This window comes from Pelmatolapia mariae, linkage group LG4 (assembly GCF_036321145.2).
Source record: "Pelmatolapia mariae isolate MD_Pm_ZW linkage group LG4, Pm_UMD_F_2, whole genome shotgun sequence".
Lineage (NCBI taxonomy): Eukaryota > Metazoa > Chordata > Actinopteri > Cichliformes > Cichlidae > Pelmatolapia > Pelmatolapia mariae.
In genome coordinates, this window is record NC_086230.1 from 20,179,188 (window position 1) to 20,201,076 (window position 21,889).

The window sequence follows — 21,889 nt, forward strand, 5'->3', positions numbered from 1 at the left end:
AAAAACAAATAAAAAAAATACATATACACGCATACAGTAAAATTATGTATCATAAATTCTTCTTTCAGAATACCCCCCTCCCCACTCCCTTAAATATCCGTATGTTATATGCAGTCTATAAAACATAACGATATTATTTATGAGTGAAATGTTTGACCAGTTGTCATCTCTGACATCTTCTTTATCAAAACTCAACAAAGAGAAAAAAGTGGAGTTCAGGAGCACTGAGCTCTATTTTAAATAACCACTTGTGAAAGACTCTGAAGTGGTACAGCCATCCGAACTTGAATGATGTGAAAACAAAGGGATTATAAATGACAGGACACTTTCAGAAAGTTAAGATAAATACTCATTACCGGTCAGTTTTTAATGATTCTGAAACAATGAATATGCATTTTATTCCTCTTTAAAATCCCATCAGAGCATCCATGGAGCTGTGCAGTCCCAGCATGACTGAAAGCGGAGGCTCTCTGTGCCAGGTGAAGCAGTTTCCCTGCCAAAGCGTCCCCATTTGTCGCCTGCAGACCAACGGGCACCACGGGCACAACATCGCCCACCTCGCTCAGCAGCCGTGGGTCATCCATCCAGCCCCAGCGGTCGCCTCCGGCCCCTCTGTGGCTGTGAGAAACAGAGTAAACACCGCCACCGCTGCTACCTGCAGCAGCCCCGACTGTGTGGCCTCCAGACTGGGAGAAGAAAAGCACCGAGGTGTCCCAAAGGGGAAAGTGGTGGTGACGGGAGGAGGGGGATACTTTGGTTTCAGGCTTGGGAGACAACTGGCAAATGAAGGGTTTTCAGTGATCCTTCTGGACTTGAGTAAGCCTCCCTGTGATATTCCCAATGGAGCGACGTTCTATCAGGTATGGCTTTACTCTGTTTACCCCTCTTCTCCACACATTCCTCATAGCTTTGCCCTGAAGAACACTTAATACTATACTGCAGTGTAACAATACAGGACACCTATTGTTTGATAACATCTTATAACACATGTCAGGTCTCTACATGGTGATGAAAAGCCATTTGAAGTCCAGGTCTGAAGCCTGTTGTGTCACCCATAGCACAGGTTTGGGTTATAAAGGTATGGTTTGTTTCCACCTAACTGACACAACTTCGTGTGGAGACGGGGAAATGAATTCTAGTATTTCCTGGTGTCAGCGTGCCTCTTCGGTCCGTATGCGTCTTGGCTGGAAACAGACACGGGTGATTGATCTGTCTCGGCGCACCAGCTGCTGCCTGGGTCAAAGAGGGTGGAGGCATGATTCGGGTTTCACCTGCACTCCTCTTGGCACACTTACCTTAATTATAACTGTCCTTTCAGGGGTTAGATATTGACCATTTTACATGAAAAGCCTGAGCACTGGGTGTTAATGTTTTGCTGTTGTACATTTCAAGCAAATCAACAGTACAAGCCTACCTTCATCCTCCCAGAAGAATCTGATTAGGCATCTTTTGTGTCCTCAGAGTTATAACTAATTATCTGATTGTCTTGTTCTACTTTCTTACAGAGTGACATTCGAGATTATTCTTCCCTGTATAAAGTGTGTGAAGGGGTTGACTGCATGTTCCACACGGCGTCTTATGGCATGTCTGGCCCAGAGCAGGTGACTTCATGCCTTCCCCTGTTTTTTTTTCCAACAGCCAGTCATTCAAACAAAAGTCACGTTTCATTTATTAAACCTCCTGTGGAGGAACAGCCTTGTTTGGTATGTCACGCTTTCTGTTCAAACCATGAACACATGACAGGCTGACCTACACGACTGGTTGTTTTTCCATGCTCTCTTGATGCAAATCATAGGAGCTGCTTAAGGCTACTAGCAGCAGGAAAAATGGCACTTCAAGGTTGATCCTCAGACTAAATACAGAAAGTCAATATTTTAAAAACACATGTAACACCTGTTGTAAGTTTTAGCTGTGTAAGTCAAAAAGTGTTAAAAACTCACATGAAGTATGTACAAATAAATGTGTCCAGTGTTGCATATTAAACACAAGCTATATAATTTTTATTTTCTATTTTTCTTTTACATTATCTAATATCATACATCACTGTTTTGGTGTGTACCCCGCCTTTCAGGAGGGGGTGTCAGTGATAGGTTCCAGCCTACTGCTGCCCAAAAGCTGGACAAGTGCTTAAAAAATGTGTGGATATCCTCAATAGTTCATACGCTTATAAAGGATTCCAGCTGTGTGCTATAGCTATGAAATGAAGTGCCTGTTATACATAAGATAACTACCAAGTCCTCGAAAGAAATGAGACTATATTTTGATTTCCATAAGTTAAAATGTTGGTTTATTTTCTCAAATAATAATCTAATAACACAGAATTTCAAGGGTTTTTTTGTGCTAATCTTTAGTTATTTTCTTGGCATTTCAAGTCAGTAAGTAACCCTAATCCTAATTTATTCACTTGAAATTTTAATAACAACCCCAAATTTTGACTTGTGGATGTCTTTTTTTCAGTGGGGGAACCAACTTTCCATAAATAACAGCAAACCTCATAAACAAAGAACTTTTATAAATGAGTACTCTTCCCGTTTAGCCATTTGGCTTCTGCTTTAGAGCTCATAAACACAAAACAACATGTGACCATGAATTTCTTTTTTAAATACTGCATTGCCCACCAAACAGTTTGACTGCAAACAGTTCAGTCTGACAGCCGGATAGCTCAGCTCTTTAATGTCAGCTGATGTAGCTTCTGACTTTTTCTCTAGTTTTATTTCCAATTGCACCTGGATAAGGACAAGCATATTTAAATATGAGGCTGCTCTTGTTTTCCTTATCTAGTGGCTAGCATTGATGTATACAAATACGTAGTTCATCTTTAGTCTCCATAGCCTTGGATTACAAATCCAAATATAGAAAAGTCAGTGAGGAAAACAAAAAAATTGGACACATTTGTTTGCTGCAGACTTGTATACTTGCTCTTCTGTTGTACTTCACTCAAAATCAAATTTAATTTTTCCCATTTTTGTGTCTATTTTTTTTACTATATTTAATGCTATTTGGCTTCTATCTGCTCTCAAAGTTGATTTTCTTTTAAATCTAATATTTTGATAAGAGCCTAAGTGAGATGGATATAAAGTCATTACTGTGCAGAGGTGAAAACAAGGGCTGTATTATCTATAGAAGAGAAAAGATGTAGTCAGGAGTAACAGCCTTCCTCTTTGTCTCTGGCTTTTAGTTGAGGAAAGAGCAGGTGGAGTCCGTCAACATTGGTGGAACCAATAACGTCATAAATGGTAAGAAAATTGTCGCAGACAGAAAATAAAGCTGTCACCTCATATCTGTCGGATAGCACTCAGGTCATTCAAGTTAAATCTCACTCTTCAAGTTCATTTTCTGTTTCTGCTGGTGTACCCCAGGGTTCAGTACTGGGGCCTCTTTTATTCCTTATTTACATGCTTCCACTTGATCACATATATAAAAAATATAATATTAACCATCACTGTTACGCAGATGAGACTGAGCTGTATATTTCTTCCAAACCCAATTTCACTCTTCCATTCATCTCCCTTTGTGACTGCCTCATGAAGGTTAAATCTAGTTCACCTCCAATGTTTTCAAACTCAAGAGTAATAAAACTGAAGTTCTACTCACCGGCACAGCTTCCACATTAACCAAATCCCACAAGTTTTCCATTAATGTTGACAACTCCTCCATCCTTCCCTCCCCTCAGGTTAAGAGTCTGGGTGTCATCCCCGACAGCACTTTGCCGTTTCAGTCTCATATTAATCACATCACCCAGTTCGCCTGCTTCCACTTACGCAACATCAATCGTCTCCGTCCTTTCCTCACCTCCCATGCTGTTGCTATCCTTGTCCCTTCTTTGATTGATTATTGTAATTCTGTTCTCTTTGATCTTCCCAACAAGTCCCTTTACAAATTACAAATTCTTCAGAATTCTGCAGCCCAGATCATAACTCGCACACCCTCCAGAGAGCACATCACCTCTGTTCTTCAACAGTTTCACTGGCTGCCCATAGATTGTAGAATCACTTTCAAAATATTGCTTTTCACTTTCAAATGTATCCATATCCTGGCTCCTCCCTACTTGTATTATTTACTTAGGTTTTCATCCGCCACTCACCTTATTATTCCCTCTCCCCATGTCACTACTATGGAGAACAGAGGTTTCAGCTGCTCAGCTCCCCAACTTTGGAATTCACTTCCTCCTGATAGCAGTAATACTGGCCTGCTTCCCTTATTCAAGTCAAAATTCTAACCCCATTTTTTAATACTGCCTTAATCTCTTTAAACATTAAATCCAATTATTTTCTAATGCTGCTTTTTTATTATCCTTTTTATTGTTTGTCTTTTATACTTTGTTCGGTGACCTTGGGGTTTAGAAAGGTGCCTAGAGAGTGACATTTTATAAATGGATGCACATCTGCATAAAACATTGTGGCATATTGAGCATTATGTCAGCATTCATAGATTTGACTCTCTTTGCTGTGATCCTCTGCCTCATACAGTGTGTAAGGAGAGGAGCATCCCCAGACTGGTGTACACCAGCACCATCAACGTGGTGTTTGCAGGGAAACCGATTGTGGATGGTGATGAGGCTTCGGTGCCATATGTGCCTCTTGATGCTGTGAGTGCTACTTAAAATAACTGCATTCTCACCACCCTAACGGTAACAAACCACATCACTAATGTTCCAGCAAAACCTTTGTCACACCAATAATAGCTCTGCAATTCGACTAAATACATGTTTGCCAGCAATTTTCTGCACTTTAGAGGGAAATAATAAGGTTGTATTTATGTTTCTGTTGCAGCATATTGACCACTACTCCAGAACTAAAGCGATTGCGGAGCAGATGGTCATCGCAGCCAACGGGGGCTCCCTCAAAGGTTGTGAAATTGATAGCTGTGCCTAATCGCTGAATTACATGGAAAAGGCACATTGAGAGAAAATTGCAACCCGGCTTTTGCTTTCTGTGTTTAAAAAAAAAACAAAAAACAACAAAAATGTGTGTTTGAAAGAGTGAGAGAAAATAGACAGAGGCAACAGTTTCCATGGAGACTCAGTGTGCAATTCGATCATACAACAGTGATTGTGCTTTAAACTCGGCACTGGCCAGAACAGTCTCATTAGTGCAGCAGTCACTTGACATTGATGTCTTAAACACACATGTAAAGTATATATTTGAGTGTATATAATGGCTCATTTTCTCATACAGTATTGTTGCTTTTTACACTGTGATTTATAAAGCCTTTCCTACCCTGCTTTAGTGAAACCTGCACGCCAACAGTGAGCACCAACATGCAATTAAGCTTAAAAGCATGCATGTCTCATTATCTACTGCAGCTGGTCATGTGTTTGTGTACGTAATAATAATAATAATAATAATAATAATAATAATAATAATAATAATAATAATAGTAATAGTAATAATAACAGGATGCCTGTACCGATGTCAGGAACAACCTAAAAGTCACTGAGATGCTAAGACTGGGTCTGCAAACTTGAGACGCGTTCTCTAAAAATAATGATTCGTTGAGATTGGAAAATAAGTTTTGAATCCTTATTAATGAGAAGAGAGAGAGAAAAAACCCTTCTGCCCTCCAGCCTACTCCATTCCTAATACTGGCAATCAGGTCCAATCATGAGACCAACCACAAAAAATGAACGTAATCAAACACAAACACCATTTAAACATCTCAATGAACAGCATACACATCTTTGTCTTCTTAAATTCATACGTGACTCCTACAAAGCCATTTTTAAGTAAATCTGCTTCACTGCACCTGCTCCACCTGATTGAGTCTATATGTTAGACTTATTTAAGAACACTTCACAGGCTTATTTAATGTCCAGTCATAGTTGTTGTTTCTCCATGCTCTCCTTTTAATCGTTTTCTTTCCATTCACCTGCCACAGCTTCTCACTGGTTCTGCTGGAGGTTTATTCTTGTTAAATGGGAGTTTTTAATCCCACTCTTACCATGTCCTGGCTTAAATTCGAGGGAAAGTAGGTTCTTTATATTGCAAAATTCCTTTAATTGGCATGATATAAATAAAGTGAATGATATAAACATAAAAGAAATTCAAATTTATCTTGCAGAAGTTTTCTTCTTCTTTGCTTCTTCCTTATTATTGTTGTTGTTGTTGTTGTTATTGTTTGCCTTAAATCTGTGTCAGTTAATCATACAACATATAAAACTATCTTGATACATTATAAGGATCATATAAATAGATATAAATAAGCACAAGTCTTAATGCAGCCCTTTTCCTTGTTTCTGAGTATTTTAAGTACTTGTAACATTGGTATTTTAATGCATGTACTTAGTCCACTACTTCTAGAGGAGAAAAAAAATCCCAATTAGATTTCAATAAAGAAAAGCTTTAAAATATTTATGAAGTGACATTTTGATCTTCCTTTATGAAGGTGGAGGCCTGCTGCGCACTTGCATCCTGCGGCCCTGTGGCATCTACGGACCAGAGGAGAGAAGACACCTACACAGAGTGATGGTAGGGGACTAAAGCAATGATGTCTTATAGTGATGATGAATTACTTCTGTGCTGCTACTGGAAAAAAATGTTCATCTCGCGGCGTCTGAAGCCTCGCTGGCAGAATTATTCCTGTCTGAAGAGTTTGCATTATTGATGGAGCTCTTCTGGCATCCAGTTACAGATGCCTTTTCTTCCAGTGTCTCCTCTGCGAGGCGGCAGTCGGCACAGTCTGGTGAAGGGCTGCCAGGATTACATTATGTTCTGGGTTTACTACCGGCCAAGTGGCCATAAGGGTTGACTTTTAATGTTCTGTCGGGTGCTTTTCTCTGTAACCGCTAGTCTGGAATTGATGTGAAATAAAATGTATAATATTATTAATCTGTATACATGTGGACTTAAATATTAGCAAACCCAGAGTTAGTAAAACTGACAGTAAAACACTGGGTTGAACATAAGGTTTTTGCATCAGACCGGTTTTGAATTAGACCCATCGCCTTTGTTGCAACTCTTTTCCCAGCTTTTGTGCAGATATCACCATCCAAAATGTTATTTTGACACATTTTTGGGTTTAGTGTCCATGTTTAAATCAAGAACATGATGCAAGACGAGCTTTTTGTCCCCTGCTCAGATGAACGTGGAGCGTCGGTTGTTCAGTTTCCGGTTTGGTGACCCCCGGGCTCAGATGAACTGGGTGCACGTAGATAACCTGGTGCTGGCCCACAGGCAGGCAGCTGAGGCCCTCACGCTGAAGAGGAGCTGTGTCGCTGTGAGTCCACCTCAGAAAATTTAAAGAGTAAACATGATGAGTTCCACTGCTCCGGCCTCACAGCTGCTTTGGTCATTTTTATATGTTAACTGTTCTTTTTGCAGAGTGGACAGGCCTATTTTATTAACGATGGCGTTTCAGTCAATCTGTTTGAATGGTTGATGCCTTTGGTGAGTTGATGCCTCAGTCTGTCAGCAGACTTAATGAAAAAGCTAAAACCAGCGATGCCCGTTACCTGAAGAGTAACTCTGATTCTGATAGCTACTTTTACCTCTGTTTTGAATTCAACTTTCTGCTGCAGTTTGAGAAGCTGGGCTACAGCCAGCCGTTGATAAATCTGCCAGTTTCACTCGTCTATTCAGCAGGTAGCTCTTGTCTCTTTCACTTTCACCATAGTTGAGTGAAACTTTGGTGAGCTGCTGCTAACTCTCTCTCTCTCTCTCTGTGTGTCTGTGTGTGTGTGTGTTTTTCTTCCTATTTCAAGCCATCCTGGTGGAATATCTGCACGTGGTTCTGAGACCGGTGATAACGGTGCCGCTCCTTTTCACCAGAAGTGAGGTAATTATGCAGCTTTCTTCCTCTATAAAGGGTAACTCTGATTCTAAAAGCTATTTTTAACTCAGCAAACTCAAGATGTCACTCTATACTGCAGAACGTTACAGCACCGGTGAGCTCGGTGCATATATATCTACCTTGGAGATGAAGCTACCCGCTGTCTGATGAGAACATTCATGTTTAAGTCTCTCCAACGACAGAGACTGACTACATTAGTATTTTCCGATCAGCCCCCCAGTCCTCCCCCCTCCCTCATCTGATGCTATCTCTTGCACATGAGTTATGAAAAACTAAAGTGAGCCCTTTTTTAAATTCAGCAGATAAACAAACACTTAACTTTTAATTCTGTCTTTGTATCTGTGATGCTTTTGTGTACATTTACTTGACTCAAAAACTATAAAATTAAAGGAGCCGCTTGCAGTATGACGCGTCTTAAGGCGCCTCCGTCATGGCCTGTGAGGTCCTCATGAATGTGTGATGAGACAGAAACCAAAGCTGAGCACCATGGGCCTGCATGCGCAGCTCTCTCTCTCAGGCAGCTGCTGGCCGTGGGGATCAATGGTTGCCCTGTGAATAAAACATAAACTGCTGTGGGTCAGACCAGGAAGTTTGAGGTGAAGTTTACAGGAAGTGACATTACTGCAGAGGCGGTTGCTATGGCTGGGCCACCTCTCGGCCGGTCTCAAATGATCCCGGCAACCCTCAGGTTGTGGCACGGTGTGATGCGCAGAGGAGATTTTCCTCTTCCGGGTCCGTGAAAGGACATAGGAAGACAGAATCTCAAATGTTGAATCAATCTGTCGTAAGGAGCAACTAAGCATCTGGTTTCATTCTTATATCTTATGTAGAATTTCAAATGAAGTGCCTTGAAGTAAATATTTTAAATTGTTGCCAACAGAAATGAACCATTTGGTAGAGAGGAAAACAGACATTGCATGAGGCCGAGAAGTTTTAACTGCTCAAATAAGTAGATAAATAAATAAAATAAAAAGTCTAAAAAGTTACACAAATCCAAGGAGCACAAGAATCTGAGAGAAAAGCAGGCAGATGGGCAAAACAAGATTCTGGTGCAGGATGTGAGGGACAACTGAAATTTTAAATAAAACAGGAAATAATCAAAAGACGAAACATGGTGACACAAAAACTCACATTAAACATGTATGACGAATTTTAAACTAACACCACAGCAGGAAACTGTCTTAACAAGAATCCGAAACACGACAAAAACTAAACAGGAACCACAACCGAAATCACACTTTAAATCTAAAGCTCAAAATCACCACAGCTGTAAGAGATCAAAGCAGGAATCCAAAACTCAATCTGCAAAATGTTAAAATCAGAAATAGAATTGAAAAGATTAACTAAGAATTCAAAACCCTAAAACATCACAAAACTACAAAACCATGATGAAACAGTATAATTATTTTGGCATTAATGGTCTCCCTTTGCAAAAATGCACATTTTAATATTAAAGAGCAATTTTATAATTTCTCACGAGCTATGTTCTGGACCCACTGGCATCACAAAAAGTCATGAGTCATTTCTTTATATTCTGCTTCCAGGGCGTCAAACTTTCTTGTAATGCTTTGAAGTGGTCTTGAGCAGTAGCTCTTCAAAGCATTTCAAAGCACCTTTAAAGAAAAAAGAGTGACTTTTCATTTACCAAAAGGATATGTGTACTTTGTAAGATGTGTACTTTCGCCCAGAGAAAACAATTGCATTGGTCACTTTTCAACCACATTTGAATATAGTCTCTGTCCTGGAGTGGTGCCTGTACTCCCGGAAGACAAGATGTATTCCACGTGAGACAATCAAGGAAAATTTGAAGGCTTTTCAAAATGCATAGCTACCACAGGAAAAATACTGTATATAGTCAGGATAACTGTCAGGTATAACAGGATAATTGGGACTCAGCAGTTTGGTATTAATGCGTGGATACACCACAGCTTTGAATGAGTCATGCAGGAAAACTCCAAAGACCTAAAAGGTGTGTACCGACTGAAATCATTGAAGAAAATGTGACTCATGCTGGAGAATGTAAAAAAGAAAAGGGACAGTAGAAACTCTTTTTTGTCTCACCGGTGTCTGTTTGAACTCTTCTGTCAGTCTGTGTTCACATGCCGAAACCTTAGACCCAGAGGAAAGAAGACACAGTAACTGGAGGCATCCGTCAGTCACAGGTTATCACAATGTAAAACGAAGTTTGCCAAACTGAGGCTAATGTGAGCCGTTAACCTGACAGAATGACCTTTAACTTGGACGACTCTGAGCGTGTTTAAAAAAAACAAAAAAGAAAAAAAGGAAAAAAAAGTAGCCTCATCTCTTCCGTTGCAGGTCAGGAACATCGCAGTGAGCCACACCTTTAAAATTGACAAGGCCCGCCGAGATCTGGGTTACAACCCGAAGCCCTACTCCCTCGCAGACTCTGTGGAGCAATACCTGAAGTCTCGACCGCCTCGCTCCACCTCGTCGCTTTTCAGGTTGCCCCGGACCTCCCTTTTTCTGCTGCTTCTGATGGGTTTCAGCGTGGTGATACTCATGATATGTTGCGTAATTTGTCAGAACTAAACACATTCCTTCACTGATGCTCCGCTGCACTGCAAGTCATCTGAGGCATTGCAGTTTCAAATGAGAGATGCTGCTTTTACACAGCTTCTGTTAATTGATTACAGTGTGACAATGTAAGTGGTGACTGACTGATAATAATAATTCACCAGACCCAGCTGAACGTGCTCCAAAAATAAGTCTCCAAAATGTCAGGCTATGCAGTTTCTGTGGTTCCCTTTTTCAAAGCCAGCCACTGTTTTTATGTTTCGACCTCAGTGTGTGTCTGAGTTTAACGTGAGTCTAGCAGGCGGCTGAAAAGTATTAAACCTGGGTTATGTGAATGGTATTGACTTCTCCGGAGTTTGACTTTATTGTGGTTCATTTTAAAGCAAACATTTAACTTTATATCACAAAAAGAAAATTATCTGAACTGTAATTTAATTTAATAATAATTAATAAGTATTTAAAGCATGCTTCCAATTTGTATCATAAAGTAGAGTTCAGTTATTATTGTAACTGCAAATTTTGTACACTTTTAGAAATAAAAGCATCTAGAAAAAATGCAGACACCATATTTACATATATTGCATTTGTGCAAAAGTCTTGAGTCACGCTTAATTTCTTTGGTTCAAAGACATTGTTTTGCAGTAGTTATGAGCAATTTTTTTTTCAGGCTTTCTGAAGGTTCTTCAACTTTTTACTTGCATGTTGGCTGGTTTTGCACTTATTTTCCAGTCCTTGTACCTGACCACATTCACTGACTTATTCAAGCATAAAAAAGGCAGCTAGCTCAAGCTAACTCAAGAGACGAACGAGCGTTGTGTGAACAGTATTAAACAGTATTAAATTGTATTGTCAGCATTTTGTTACTAGTAGCCTGTCATACAAAAACACATCATTTGTTAACATATCTTTAGCTGAATCTATTTAAAATGGCCAGGATAACACTGTCTGACCGACAAAAAATATTATTTGTGGACAAACAAGTTGATTAGTGAAGAGCTATTAGGGAAAAATTGACATATGGCAGCATGGAGTGCGGTCAGTCTTTAAGGAAATATGAATAAACTGGTCAAGTGGAGGAAGAAGTGGGAGGCCTAAAAAAAAATAAGCACAGCAGATGAACTGTATCTGAAAGTCTGCAAAGATCTGAAACAGGACCCGAGAGATGCATTTAGTCTTCGCTGCTATTAACTGAAGCCTCATCGGGAATGATCTTAGTGGAAGGATGGCTGTCAAAAAGCTATTCTACAGAAACAGGATAAAAAAAGACTGAGGGACGGATATCCAATCTATCGGGATCAGTATTGGTTGAAAACGCAACATTGTCATGTTTGAAGCTGCCACGTGGGGGAGCACTTGCACTGCATAAGAATGCCAAAGGTTACCTGCGGCGTTAAATTTCACCTCATCGCTTTCGACATTTAATATGTTATTTATCACATCCGGTCCAATCTACCTGTGTTCGGCCGTCCACATGCTCAACTGAGTCATGGCTAATCCAGAAAATAATACATTCTTGGCAGCGGTGGGATTCGAACCCACGCCATCGAAATGACTGGAGCCTAAATCCAGCGCCTTAGACCACTCGGCCACGCTACCACACCTTTGTCTGTCGGATACTTAGATTTAAATAACACGTCGTAAGGCCGTGTAACTTGGAATTATGCGTTCGCGTCGTTTCGTCATGTCTTTCAGAAACGTCTGCCTTTATATGCCGCGGAGAAAAACAGAATGACAAAATAAAGGAAAATGCATAAACCCACGACACACTGAAGCCCTCTGGGGGCTCTGATATGCAGCATAGGTCATTTTGCTTTCGTGATTTATGTTCAGTTCATCACTGCAAATCATCACAGTGGTCTGATGGAAATTAAAATGATAAGAATCATATGATAGGGAAGTTGCAGTCAACAGATCATACAGACAACAGACCCCTGGGCCCACATGTTTGATGGGCTCCAGCCTCTGATATTGAACAGAAAATGCAGCAGCCAGAGATATTTCATTAGCTTGCCATATGAATGATACTGAGCTATCTACACCTGTAGTCCTTCTCTTATCTTTAGGGGGTTCTTGGTGTCTGCCTGATGAGCTCCTGTTCTTCTCCACCTACATATCCTCTCATAAATATCATCTACCAAATACACTTGGATGGGATGGGTCCCCATATGACACAGACTCCCTACCCATTCAATATCTGTCTTATTCCTTCACCAGATGAAGGAATAGTGTGAAGAGAGACCCAGATCCAGAGACTAATTACTGCCCTGATGGCTCTTTGGTAGCTCATGGTGGTCCATAAACCTTAACAATGCACTTTATGTTGCTTTCATCTGTCTGTATTTTATACACTGTTGGATGTTTCAATATTAATTTTGTCTTAATCTACTTTATCTTAATCGACCAGGTAATTGCAGCTGCAACTCCTTTCTTTTTTATTTTTAATATGGAAGTTTTCAAGTAAAGTGTGAATGTTATATGCACTGTGAAGTAAACCAACTAAAGTAACTGCAGAAGGTCAGTGCACTGTCATTATTATTCTGGATCTCAAGTGTTCAGTTGGTTTTTAAGTTTCACATTCGCTGGTGTTATTTTGAGCTGGCAGAGCTCTGGGACCTTTCAGAAAGTGAGAGAACTGGGGGACTATTCAGAGGTAATCTGTGTTTATTTATGACTCATTTTTAAATGGGGAAATCAATTATATCATCTGGTGCACATAAAATGAACTTTTTTTGTTGCCCAAAACAACACTGGATTATGTTCTTGTAAAACTGGCTGACCACCCCAAAAATGGTGGAAACTACTTTGCTAATGGTGTCAATACAGTAAAAGGTCATTGTTCAAACAGTATAAATCATTTCAGGAAAAAAAGATGATGCTTCCTCCACCCACAGAGTTCATTGTTACCTACAGCAATCCAGCCATTTTTCCTCTGTATCATTTCATTTTCACTTGGTCTAGTTTTTCCACACAGACGTCTGCTGCCTGCTTATCTGATGGCTTTGTGAGGTTACCACGTGCATGTCTTGCTAAGACCTGTCCCTTAGGGCGAGCATGGTATGCAAACTTCTTGTTTGGAGGCTTAGTGGATTTGGAACTAGTGGCAAGTAGGGTAATTATGAAGCGAGACAAAGGTTGTTTAATTGTTTGCTGGGCCAGCGTACACAAGGTCTCAGTGACCTTTAAGAATGAGGGCAACTCTGAGCTTTGCAGAAAATATGCTTCACTACTGTTGTGTGTGTTGATTAGATTTTCTCTCCCACAAAAACAGCAGCATTACAGATAACTGTGTTTATTTTTTACGGTTGCTTTTATAGCAGTGTTCACTTTATTAGGTAACAGAAGTTTAAGAGAGGCAAGAAATAAGAGTCCATATGGTACATACTCCTAAGATTGTTTTTCATCTGATGATAGCTCACAATTATGCACTGAAATGGAGAACAGGTTGAAACATATCTGCTCAAAAGCTATGCAGTGATGCCATCTCTCAGATGTATGAAAAAAAAAAAAGCATGCTGCAAAACAGTCTGCACCTTTTTAAAAAAGAAAGAAAAAAAAATATATAATTTTTTTTTCTGTGCACCTCCAAACAAGAAGTTTGCATACCATGCAAAGGGACAGGTCTTAGCAAGACATACACGTGGTAACCTCACAAAGCCATCAGATAAGCAGGCAGCAGACGTCTGTGTGGAAAACCTAGACCAAGTGAAAATGAAATGATACAGAGGAAAAATGGCTGGATTGCTGTAGGTAACAATGAACTCTGTGGGTGGAGGAAGCATCATCTTTTTTTCCTGAAATGATTTACACTGTTTGAACAATGACCTTTTACTGTATTGACACCATTAGCAAAGTAGTTTCTATATCCACACACACACACACACTTTCCTGATCAACACAACTTTGCTTTCATATCATAGTAAAAAGTAAAAACATCCACATAGGAAGAAATGGTCCAAAGGGAGAAAACAACAAAAACAACATTGATTTTTTTTTTATGCTTTGTTTAATTTTGTGTTTCCACCATAGAAGAAGCACCGCATTGTACATTAAGTTTCACTTTGATTAAATTTTCTCAGAAAAATAAAGAAACAAAAAAATAAATAAACATTTAATCATCTCTAATCTTTTGTTATTAAATAAATAAAACTGAACTCAGTCATGAAAAGTGCAGAGCCCTTCTGTGTCTTTCTGGTGTTAACACACTCGTTTTCCAGTGTCCACTTACTGTACTTTTTGCTCTTAGTGTGCCACCGAACTGCCACTTGTGAGCCAACTAATGCCAACTTACAAAAACCTACTTACACTAACAATTAAACTCCTTAGACTTCAAATATTACAACATTCCAACTTCTCAGTTTACACAACTCTGACTCAACCGCCATCTTATCAAACACTGTAACACAGCGTAACACCCCTACATGTGCCTCTCTCTTCCAAACACCAAACGGCACAGTGGTCACGGGGCAGCCATTACAAAAAAAACCCAAAACTCAATACTATTGCAGGCGGACGTAATACTTTTGGATTTTGAGGTGAGGCTGCATGTGAAAATGTGCTTTTTGTTCATTGATCCAACTATAAATATTTCTCACAACAAATATACATCTGGCTACTTTTTGCCACTTAATTTTTGATAAGGACGCAACAGGCATGTCTAAGACTTTGAGGGCCTGAAAGCATTTACAGCATCTGCACCCTCTGAACAGTGTAACAGAGAGCAAGTCATATTGAGATGAACAACATTCAGGTGGAGGATTCATCATCCCTGACCGGTTGTTTGTTTCCGCTGAGGTCCTCTTTGGTCTTTTGGATGCAGGTGAAGATCTCCTTGAAGAGAGCCTTGTACTCCGGCTGCTGGCCATCTTCAAGAACCACGGACAGATCAGACAGAGCTGCAGAGCTGGACAGGCGGCGGCGAGAGCGGCCGCTGGCAAAGGGACTGCTGGATGTTTGGACGGCTTTGTGGCTGAGCTCGTCTGAGGCTTGCTGGCATCGCTGTAACAGCTCTTCGTATTTCACCTGGAAAACAAACATATTTTAGGGAAATCTTTCTTCAGTTTTCAAACAGAACAAAAAACCCCCCAAAAACTTTTACATCAAACATTCTGACATAGAAGATATTTTTTTAGGAATGCTCTGTTCCACAGATACACCACCTGCAGTGCGCTGTACTGTGCATCCACCTCATTGAGCAGAGAGATGCCCCTCTTTTTCACAGCCTCGGCTCGACGTATACATAGCTGCTCGTGACTACGGAGAATTTCATCTGGGTTTGTTGCCTTCAACACGCTGTCACTGTTGCACCTCTGTCGGCCGTATCTGCTCTGCTCCTCGACAGTTTCAGTCTTCTCCTCTGGCTCGCTTTGCTCTGGGCAGGGCTTGTCCTCCGAGGCAAAGAATACAGTGTCAGGCACCAGCAGCTCGTCAGGTTTCCTGACAAGGGTGAGAGTGAAGGGGAACACACGCATTAAAAAAAATAAAAAATAAAATTACACACTTTGGCTGAATGTCAACAACAAGATCAGAAATAGAGCTAAAATAATTTCACAGTTTGAATCTTCTCCATACATAAAATAATCAACCTTTTGGTGCAGTCGGCGCGCCACAGAAGCCGCAGCTGTTCTACTTCGGCCTCCAGCTCCTTTTGTCTGGCCTGGTAGCCTGACAGCTGGGCCAGCCGCTGTTCCAGGGTGCTGTTTTCCCTTGCTGTCAACTCCATCTCCCGCTCTGCAGCCTCCCTGCGGCTCCGCTCAGCAGTTATCTGGCTTTGAAGCGTTTGGATGGAGCGCTGGAGAGCAGCGTTCTCCTCCTCTGGGTCTGGTTGCTTTTTTCGGTCTTGAAACGAGCCATAAGGTGACCAGAGTCCATCCACAAGGTGACTGCCATTGGCTAGATACCTTAGGCAGTGATTAAAGAGCTTATTAGAGCATCACTTTGAGAGAACAAATAACAACAGCGATACTGAGGTGAGTTGTTGAGGATATCCTGAAGTGATAATTGCTGCCAGCGTTACTGAAATATTCTTTGAACTGGATCTAACATGGTTGGACTCAGACACAAACAAACTCTCTTACAATGTGAGAATGAAATTAAACTGTTTATCATGGTGAAAGTGATTTTTCATTCTTCTTAAAAGGTCCACTTTGATAGTGTAGGAAATTATAAAATATTTAAAAGACAATAATAAAAAAAACCCTTCATAATGCAAACTAGATATTGTCATATTAATTTAATTAAACATTAGGACAGGTCTGAGTCATTTTTGCTTCTAAGGTTTTTAATTTAACATCCTTTTACAACAAAGACATTTTATGACCTTACATTTCTCAACAAAATTTAATACACAAAGACTAAGAATCTGCAGAACTCCCGTTACTATTTTGACTTTTTCAATAAAACTGTGTCCTCAAAATCTAGTTCAGAGAAGCTCTGACTTGAATTACTACCATACACTTCGAGCACTTAGGCTTTATTAGCAGCAGAGAGTAAATTTCCCTGTCCTCTTGGTAGAGGTTATTTGGGTCTCTAAGCAGTCTGAGAAGAATCTTTATTGTAATTTTTAATGCATTAATATTACATAATTCTTTTCAATGTCATTTAAAATCCACTACACCTAGACCATTAAATAAATTTCTAGACAGATCGTTCAAGATTTTTAAAGGCGACAGTTCTACAAAATACACCAAATAAGTGACATAAGATGCAGCAGCCACATTAGTAAACAGTGAGGAGGATTAGCTTCCCTCCCTCATGGATTATGTCTAAAGTAAGCTCTCTGGGTGACCTGAAGATGTCAAGTCAGCATACGTGACATGAGACAGCAGCGTACTGAAGGTACCACAGCATGAGAAAACGGACCCCAGCTCTCAGTGTTGAGATGCTTTCAGCTTCCCTTTTCTTCTTTGCTTTCATGTCAAGGAAGAAAGACACTCAATCATATTTTCTTTGGTGTTGCCAGATAATTTGAGGCCATGTTTCATTTGTCATTGATCAAAGTGATAAAGAGTACCGAGACAACAGGTTACCACACCATTTCCTCTGTGAAAACAGTTCCTCTAAACATCAGCTATTAGCATTGCGTTGCTAAATGTGGGTGATGAAAATAGTACCTGTCATGGTGCAAGTCATACAGCTCTTTAAGACAGGACACGCTCTGTGCTCCAAGGCTGCGCCTCTGCTCTGCCAGCTCTCTCTTATTTCGCTCTGCTTCTGCAGTCTTTAGTTCCCCGACTTGGGCCTGCAGGTCCTCCATGAGGGTCTGAAGCGCTTCGATAGTCTCAGTTAAACTGAAGGAAAACCAAAAAAAAAAAAAAAAAAAAAAAAAAAAAAACACAACAACAACATGTTAATGTGGTATATTTTTTATTGGAAGCTGACTGGGTGGATAATTATTTAAAACACGATTTGAAAGGGTAATTCACAAATAACTGGTAGACTGACCTTTGGATCTTGTGTTGGGCCATGCGGTTGTCCTGCACCAGCCTCTGATTGCCTTGCTCCAGATCCCTGGCGGCCGTGTCTAGCTGCTCATACACTTTGGCATGCTGGTCATTCATCTGACGCAGCAGCTCCACCTGCTTGGTTAAGTACTAGTATAGAAGAGAGGCAAAATAATAATAATAATAATAATAATAATAATTTCAAGTTGGAGTAGCACCACTCCTTAAATTGTCGCAACCTAAAATCAAGGGAGAATTTAATGTTCCAAGTTCCTACTCATACCACTCAACGGGTTTCTTTACATTCTACTAGGAAAATGGGAAATACAGCTAACTAAGACAGTTAAGACCTGTTGCCACTGATTTCCCATTCAGTTCTTCCTGTTTCTCTTCTGTATGAATGGCCTTTAGACAGCCACCTTTCCACTGAGACAATTTATAATAGAGCTTTATTAAACAGCACATGGATCAACTGAAGGGTCAGATGCATCTCTCGAGGTCTGTGTGAGGTTCTTGCTTTTTCCCCCCCTCTCATTTCTTAAGATTTTCAGATTCTGTTTATCTGCTGTTAGTGCTTCTTTTAAGGCTGCCACTTCTTTTGCTAAGTTTCCTCAATTTTTTTTAAGGACATATTGCACACCATGCTGAGATGTGCCATGTTTTTGGCTAACAGTACTAACAATAGCCTTTTTCCACATAGGATACCAAAACAGTAACACCAAACTTTCCTGAGAATAAATGTGCTTAAAAAGTACATTAAAAATTCATTATTTCTTATATTTACTTCATACTAAAAGATAACCTTTTATTTTAAAAGCTGGATGGGTACAATTGATCATAAATGAACTTCAGACACAGAGTTCTCAGTACTGTAGTGTAAATGACAACACAGGCCTGTAACCTGTATTTGTCTGCTGACCAGCTTCATCAGTAGGTCAACCGATGACATCAGCATCAGCGCTTGGCTTTTCAAAATGCTACACTGGACTCGTGATAGTTTTCTTTGGCAAGCATTTCTCCAGACCTTTTGTAGTTTCGTGAAACAAAAGCACACCTCTGAGACTGGAAAGGCGGGTAGCCAGTACAATGTGGGTCAAAGAGATGTATTGGGATTACCAAAACAACCTCTATAAATCCTTACACCGAAGACGTAAACAAATTAAGGCTCTTATGTGTGCTGACCTTCTAAGTGCTGTGTCCTCCAACTCAGATCATCAGCAGTTTACGCATGCGCCGTCTTAGAACTAAAATTTGAGTCTCTCTGCTATTGGATGTTTATTATTTTTAGAATACAAAAACAAAATTTTATTGACTCTAACACAAAATCAAAACCATGACCAGTGTCCAAGTAAAACAGTGGTATTCTGTTACTGGAAAACCAGTGAAAGTCTTCAAATAATTAGGTAGACAAATGTTCTGCTCCTTGCCAAAGGCTTATTAGATCAGACTGGGTGGGATTAGCTTTTACTCCAACCTATTTTCAGCTGTGCCAATTTCACAATGACTTTCCATTCAGACAGCTTTTCACATGTCTCAGCATGGACTTTTCTCAATGAGTGACCTCTAATCATGGACTCATTCACCTAAAAATCAACCAGAAACTGCATACACTGACAGACGAAATTCTGGAGCACATATTGAGCCTCAAAAACTCAGATTAGTTCCTTCCTAAAATTTATCACCTCGATTTCCTGCAGCTGCTCCTGGTTGGTGGAGTACATCTGCTGCAGGGCCTGCTCCAAGTCATGGTTTCTGTCGAGGAGGGTTTTCCCCAGCTCTGCTGCCAAATGAAGATCTGTACAAAAAGAGTCAAGTAAAACATGTAAACACAAGATTCGGGATGGCCTCAGTGCCCAAATACAGACAGCTGAAAGAATTAGGCAAGTGTGTAAACATAGCCTCGCGCCAGTGCCACTCACAACAACAACTCATTGTCCCACACCGAGGAATCTAAGGCATGCCTTGTGACCTCTTTCCCCTACTAAATTCTCATGAGTACTGGATCTTGGCCAGCCATGTGAAGCTGGTCTTTTGTGGGACTACTAAGAGCAGGGAATAAAAATGCAATTAAATCAAGCAAAGTCAAACTTTAAATGCCACTAACAGAGATGGCAAAATTAACACATTTTTCATTCAAGAAGGACAGGAAATTGTGTTTGAAAAGGGTCTGGCAGAAGCTGAAGTACTGATGCAACCTCTTTACTTAAGTAAAAGCAAAAAAGCACAGAGGCTGAAGTGTACTCAAAGTATAAATTTAATAAGTAGCTACTCAAAGGACATTTATACTTTCCATTTTTGTGCAAAGCTCATGTACTTTTGACACGTTTTTGTGTTCACTGCACACATTTTATATACATCCTTTTATTTCTACATCTTCTAGGTTAAGCGTGTGCAGTCAGCACCAACAGTGCGTACACCAGCAGGATTATAAAGTAGCATTTTGCGGGGAACAAACGTAAAATAAACAAGTGAACTACCTAATAATCTTAAATCCTACTCTGAAGCCCATAAAGTTGGTGGAGGAGATGAAGCGGCATACATTTCTTCCTAAATCTCTTCGTGTAAATGCTAAGCATTTTTGTTGTTATCCATGCCCACTGAGGAATGCTACAGGAAGTCATTCTTCCCGCCTGCTGCCAGTGAAGGCTGCAAATTTTCCTACAAGTTCATCTATTCAATCATGATACTAAACGATTAACAATTCTCAGTTAGCAGTTGTTGTTTGTTTTAGCCCTGGGATAGACTGGACACCTGTCCAGGGTGTGCCTCTGCCCTGTGCAACCCCTGAAATTGAACAAGCATAAGAGACTGGACAGATGGATGGATGGATGTGATAAAATATACTTGTAAGATGTGGAGCATGATTTTCCTCATCCCAAAAGGAAAATACACTTTATTTTAGGATATAAAATACAAATCAACTTTAATTGGTTGGTCAGTCATCTATTTTCAACTATCTGCCCATTTCACATCACTAAATTATAACCTAACTCTGGTTGCATTCATATAACAATACACTGTAAACAACACATTCACAAATCTGCCACACCACACACATAATTATGTTCAGTGTCACATCTTCCTCTTCCTTACTCCTTGTTATTCACAGTGATGTTGGTTAGATGATCTGTGTGGCTCGCTTAGAAGCACAGACAGGGGTCATGTTAGTCTGAAAACAATAAACACAGGGGGACCGGTGATAACCTCAGGAAATCCTGGCTCTGTAGGAGACCTCATGTGGATTGCATGACTTTTGTGGGTCTGTGCCACAAGGACTTCAACTTCAATTTAATCTGTGAGCTCTTATTTAGGGGCTTTTGTCACCGTTTTTCCTGAGGCTCTTACAACTAACATTAGTGATAAAAACACTTCAGCTAACTGTAAAATTATTTCAAGTATATTTTTGAACTAAAGCTAAAACTAGAAATAAAATGTACATAAAATGCCTTTAGTGTTAGTGTTGGTCAATTTGAAGTGATCAACAAGCATGAGGAGGCCCTGATGCAGAAGTTTATTGAGACATCCTCATGGCTGTGAGTCAGTTTTACAATGAGTTGTGTTTACATTACTAATACCTATTCTGGATGTGTTAAATATTACCTCTATCAACTATTTTAACACTTAACCTAGCATAAAAATAGCATAACTAAATAAAAACTTAACTTTAATAAGCAAACTCACTCTGGAGACTAACTGAAACTTAACTAAAAATATAGGTACAATAGGCAGACAGTAGCAGCAACGCTCATTATTTTACTCAGTTAAAATAAAACATAAAACGGGAGTAACACAACCTGCCCACACAGACACAGTCAGAGTTAGGGTGCGACCTCAGGGCTGAGCGGCTCTTACCGTGTTCGAGCTCTTGCTGGTTGTACCAAGACTCTCCATTCTTCTCAAATTCTTCCTCCAAAATCATGTCGGTTAGCATTTTCAAACCGAGGGGTGACCCAAAACTCCACCGGACAGAAGCCCCACACACTTGAGTTCAACGGCTAGAAGCTGACCGCAGTCCACCGCCTCGAGTGGTCAAACGTAACTCACATCCTCCCCGGTGTGTGACAGAGGCTTTAAAGTCTGTTGTCTACAGCAACGTGGCAAATCACCCCAGCATCCGGCAGGAGGCA

General features: G+C 40.2%; 2 protein-coding genes and 1 non-coding gene across 3 annotated transcripts; 1 reads left to right on the forward strand and 2 right to left on the reverse strand.

The window, feature by feature from the left end:
• The first annotated feature begins 428 nt into the window (after positions 1-428).
• Positions 429-10,338, forward strand: sdr42e2 (short chain dehydrogenase/reductase family 42E, member 2). Its single transcript, XM_063472674.1, has 11 exons — positions 429-860; positions 1,506-1,601; positions 3,179-3,236; positions 4,470-4,588; positions 4,773-4,848; positions 6,385-6,467; positions 7,078-7,215; positions 7,320-7,385; positions 7,517-7,580; positions 7,700-7,773; positions 10,105-10,338. Exons 1-11 carry the CDS (start codon positions 429-431, stop codon positions 10,336-10,338), a joined length of 1,440 nt encoding a protein of 479 aa, XP_063328744.1.
• A 1,499-nt stretch (positions 10,339-11,837) lies between these two features.
• trnal-uag (transfer RNA leucine (anticodon UAG)) lies at positions 11,838-11,919 on the reverse strand. Its single transcript has one exon. It is a non-coding gene; the product is annotated as a tRNA-Leu (tRNA).
• A 2,376-nt stretch (positions 11,920-14,295) lies between these two features.
• Positions 14,296-21,831, reverse strand: cdr2a (cerebellar degeneration-related protein 2a). Its single transcript, XM_063471812.1, has 7 exons — positions 21,615-21,831; positions 19,445-19,557; positions 17,764-17,912; positions 17,433-17,609; positions 15,906-16,220; positions 15,480-15,756; positions 14,296-15,342 (listed from the first exon to the last, which is right to left on the reverse strand). The coding sequence occupies exons 1-7, from the start codon at positions 21,691-21,693 to the stop codon at positions 15,067-15,069; spliced, it is 1,386 nt and encodes a 461-aa protein (XP_063327882.1). The 5' UTR covers positions 21,694-21,831; the 3' UTR covers positions 14,296-15,066.
• Between the last annotated feature and the right edge of the window lie 58 nt (positions 21,832-21,889).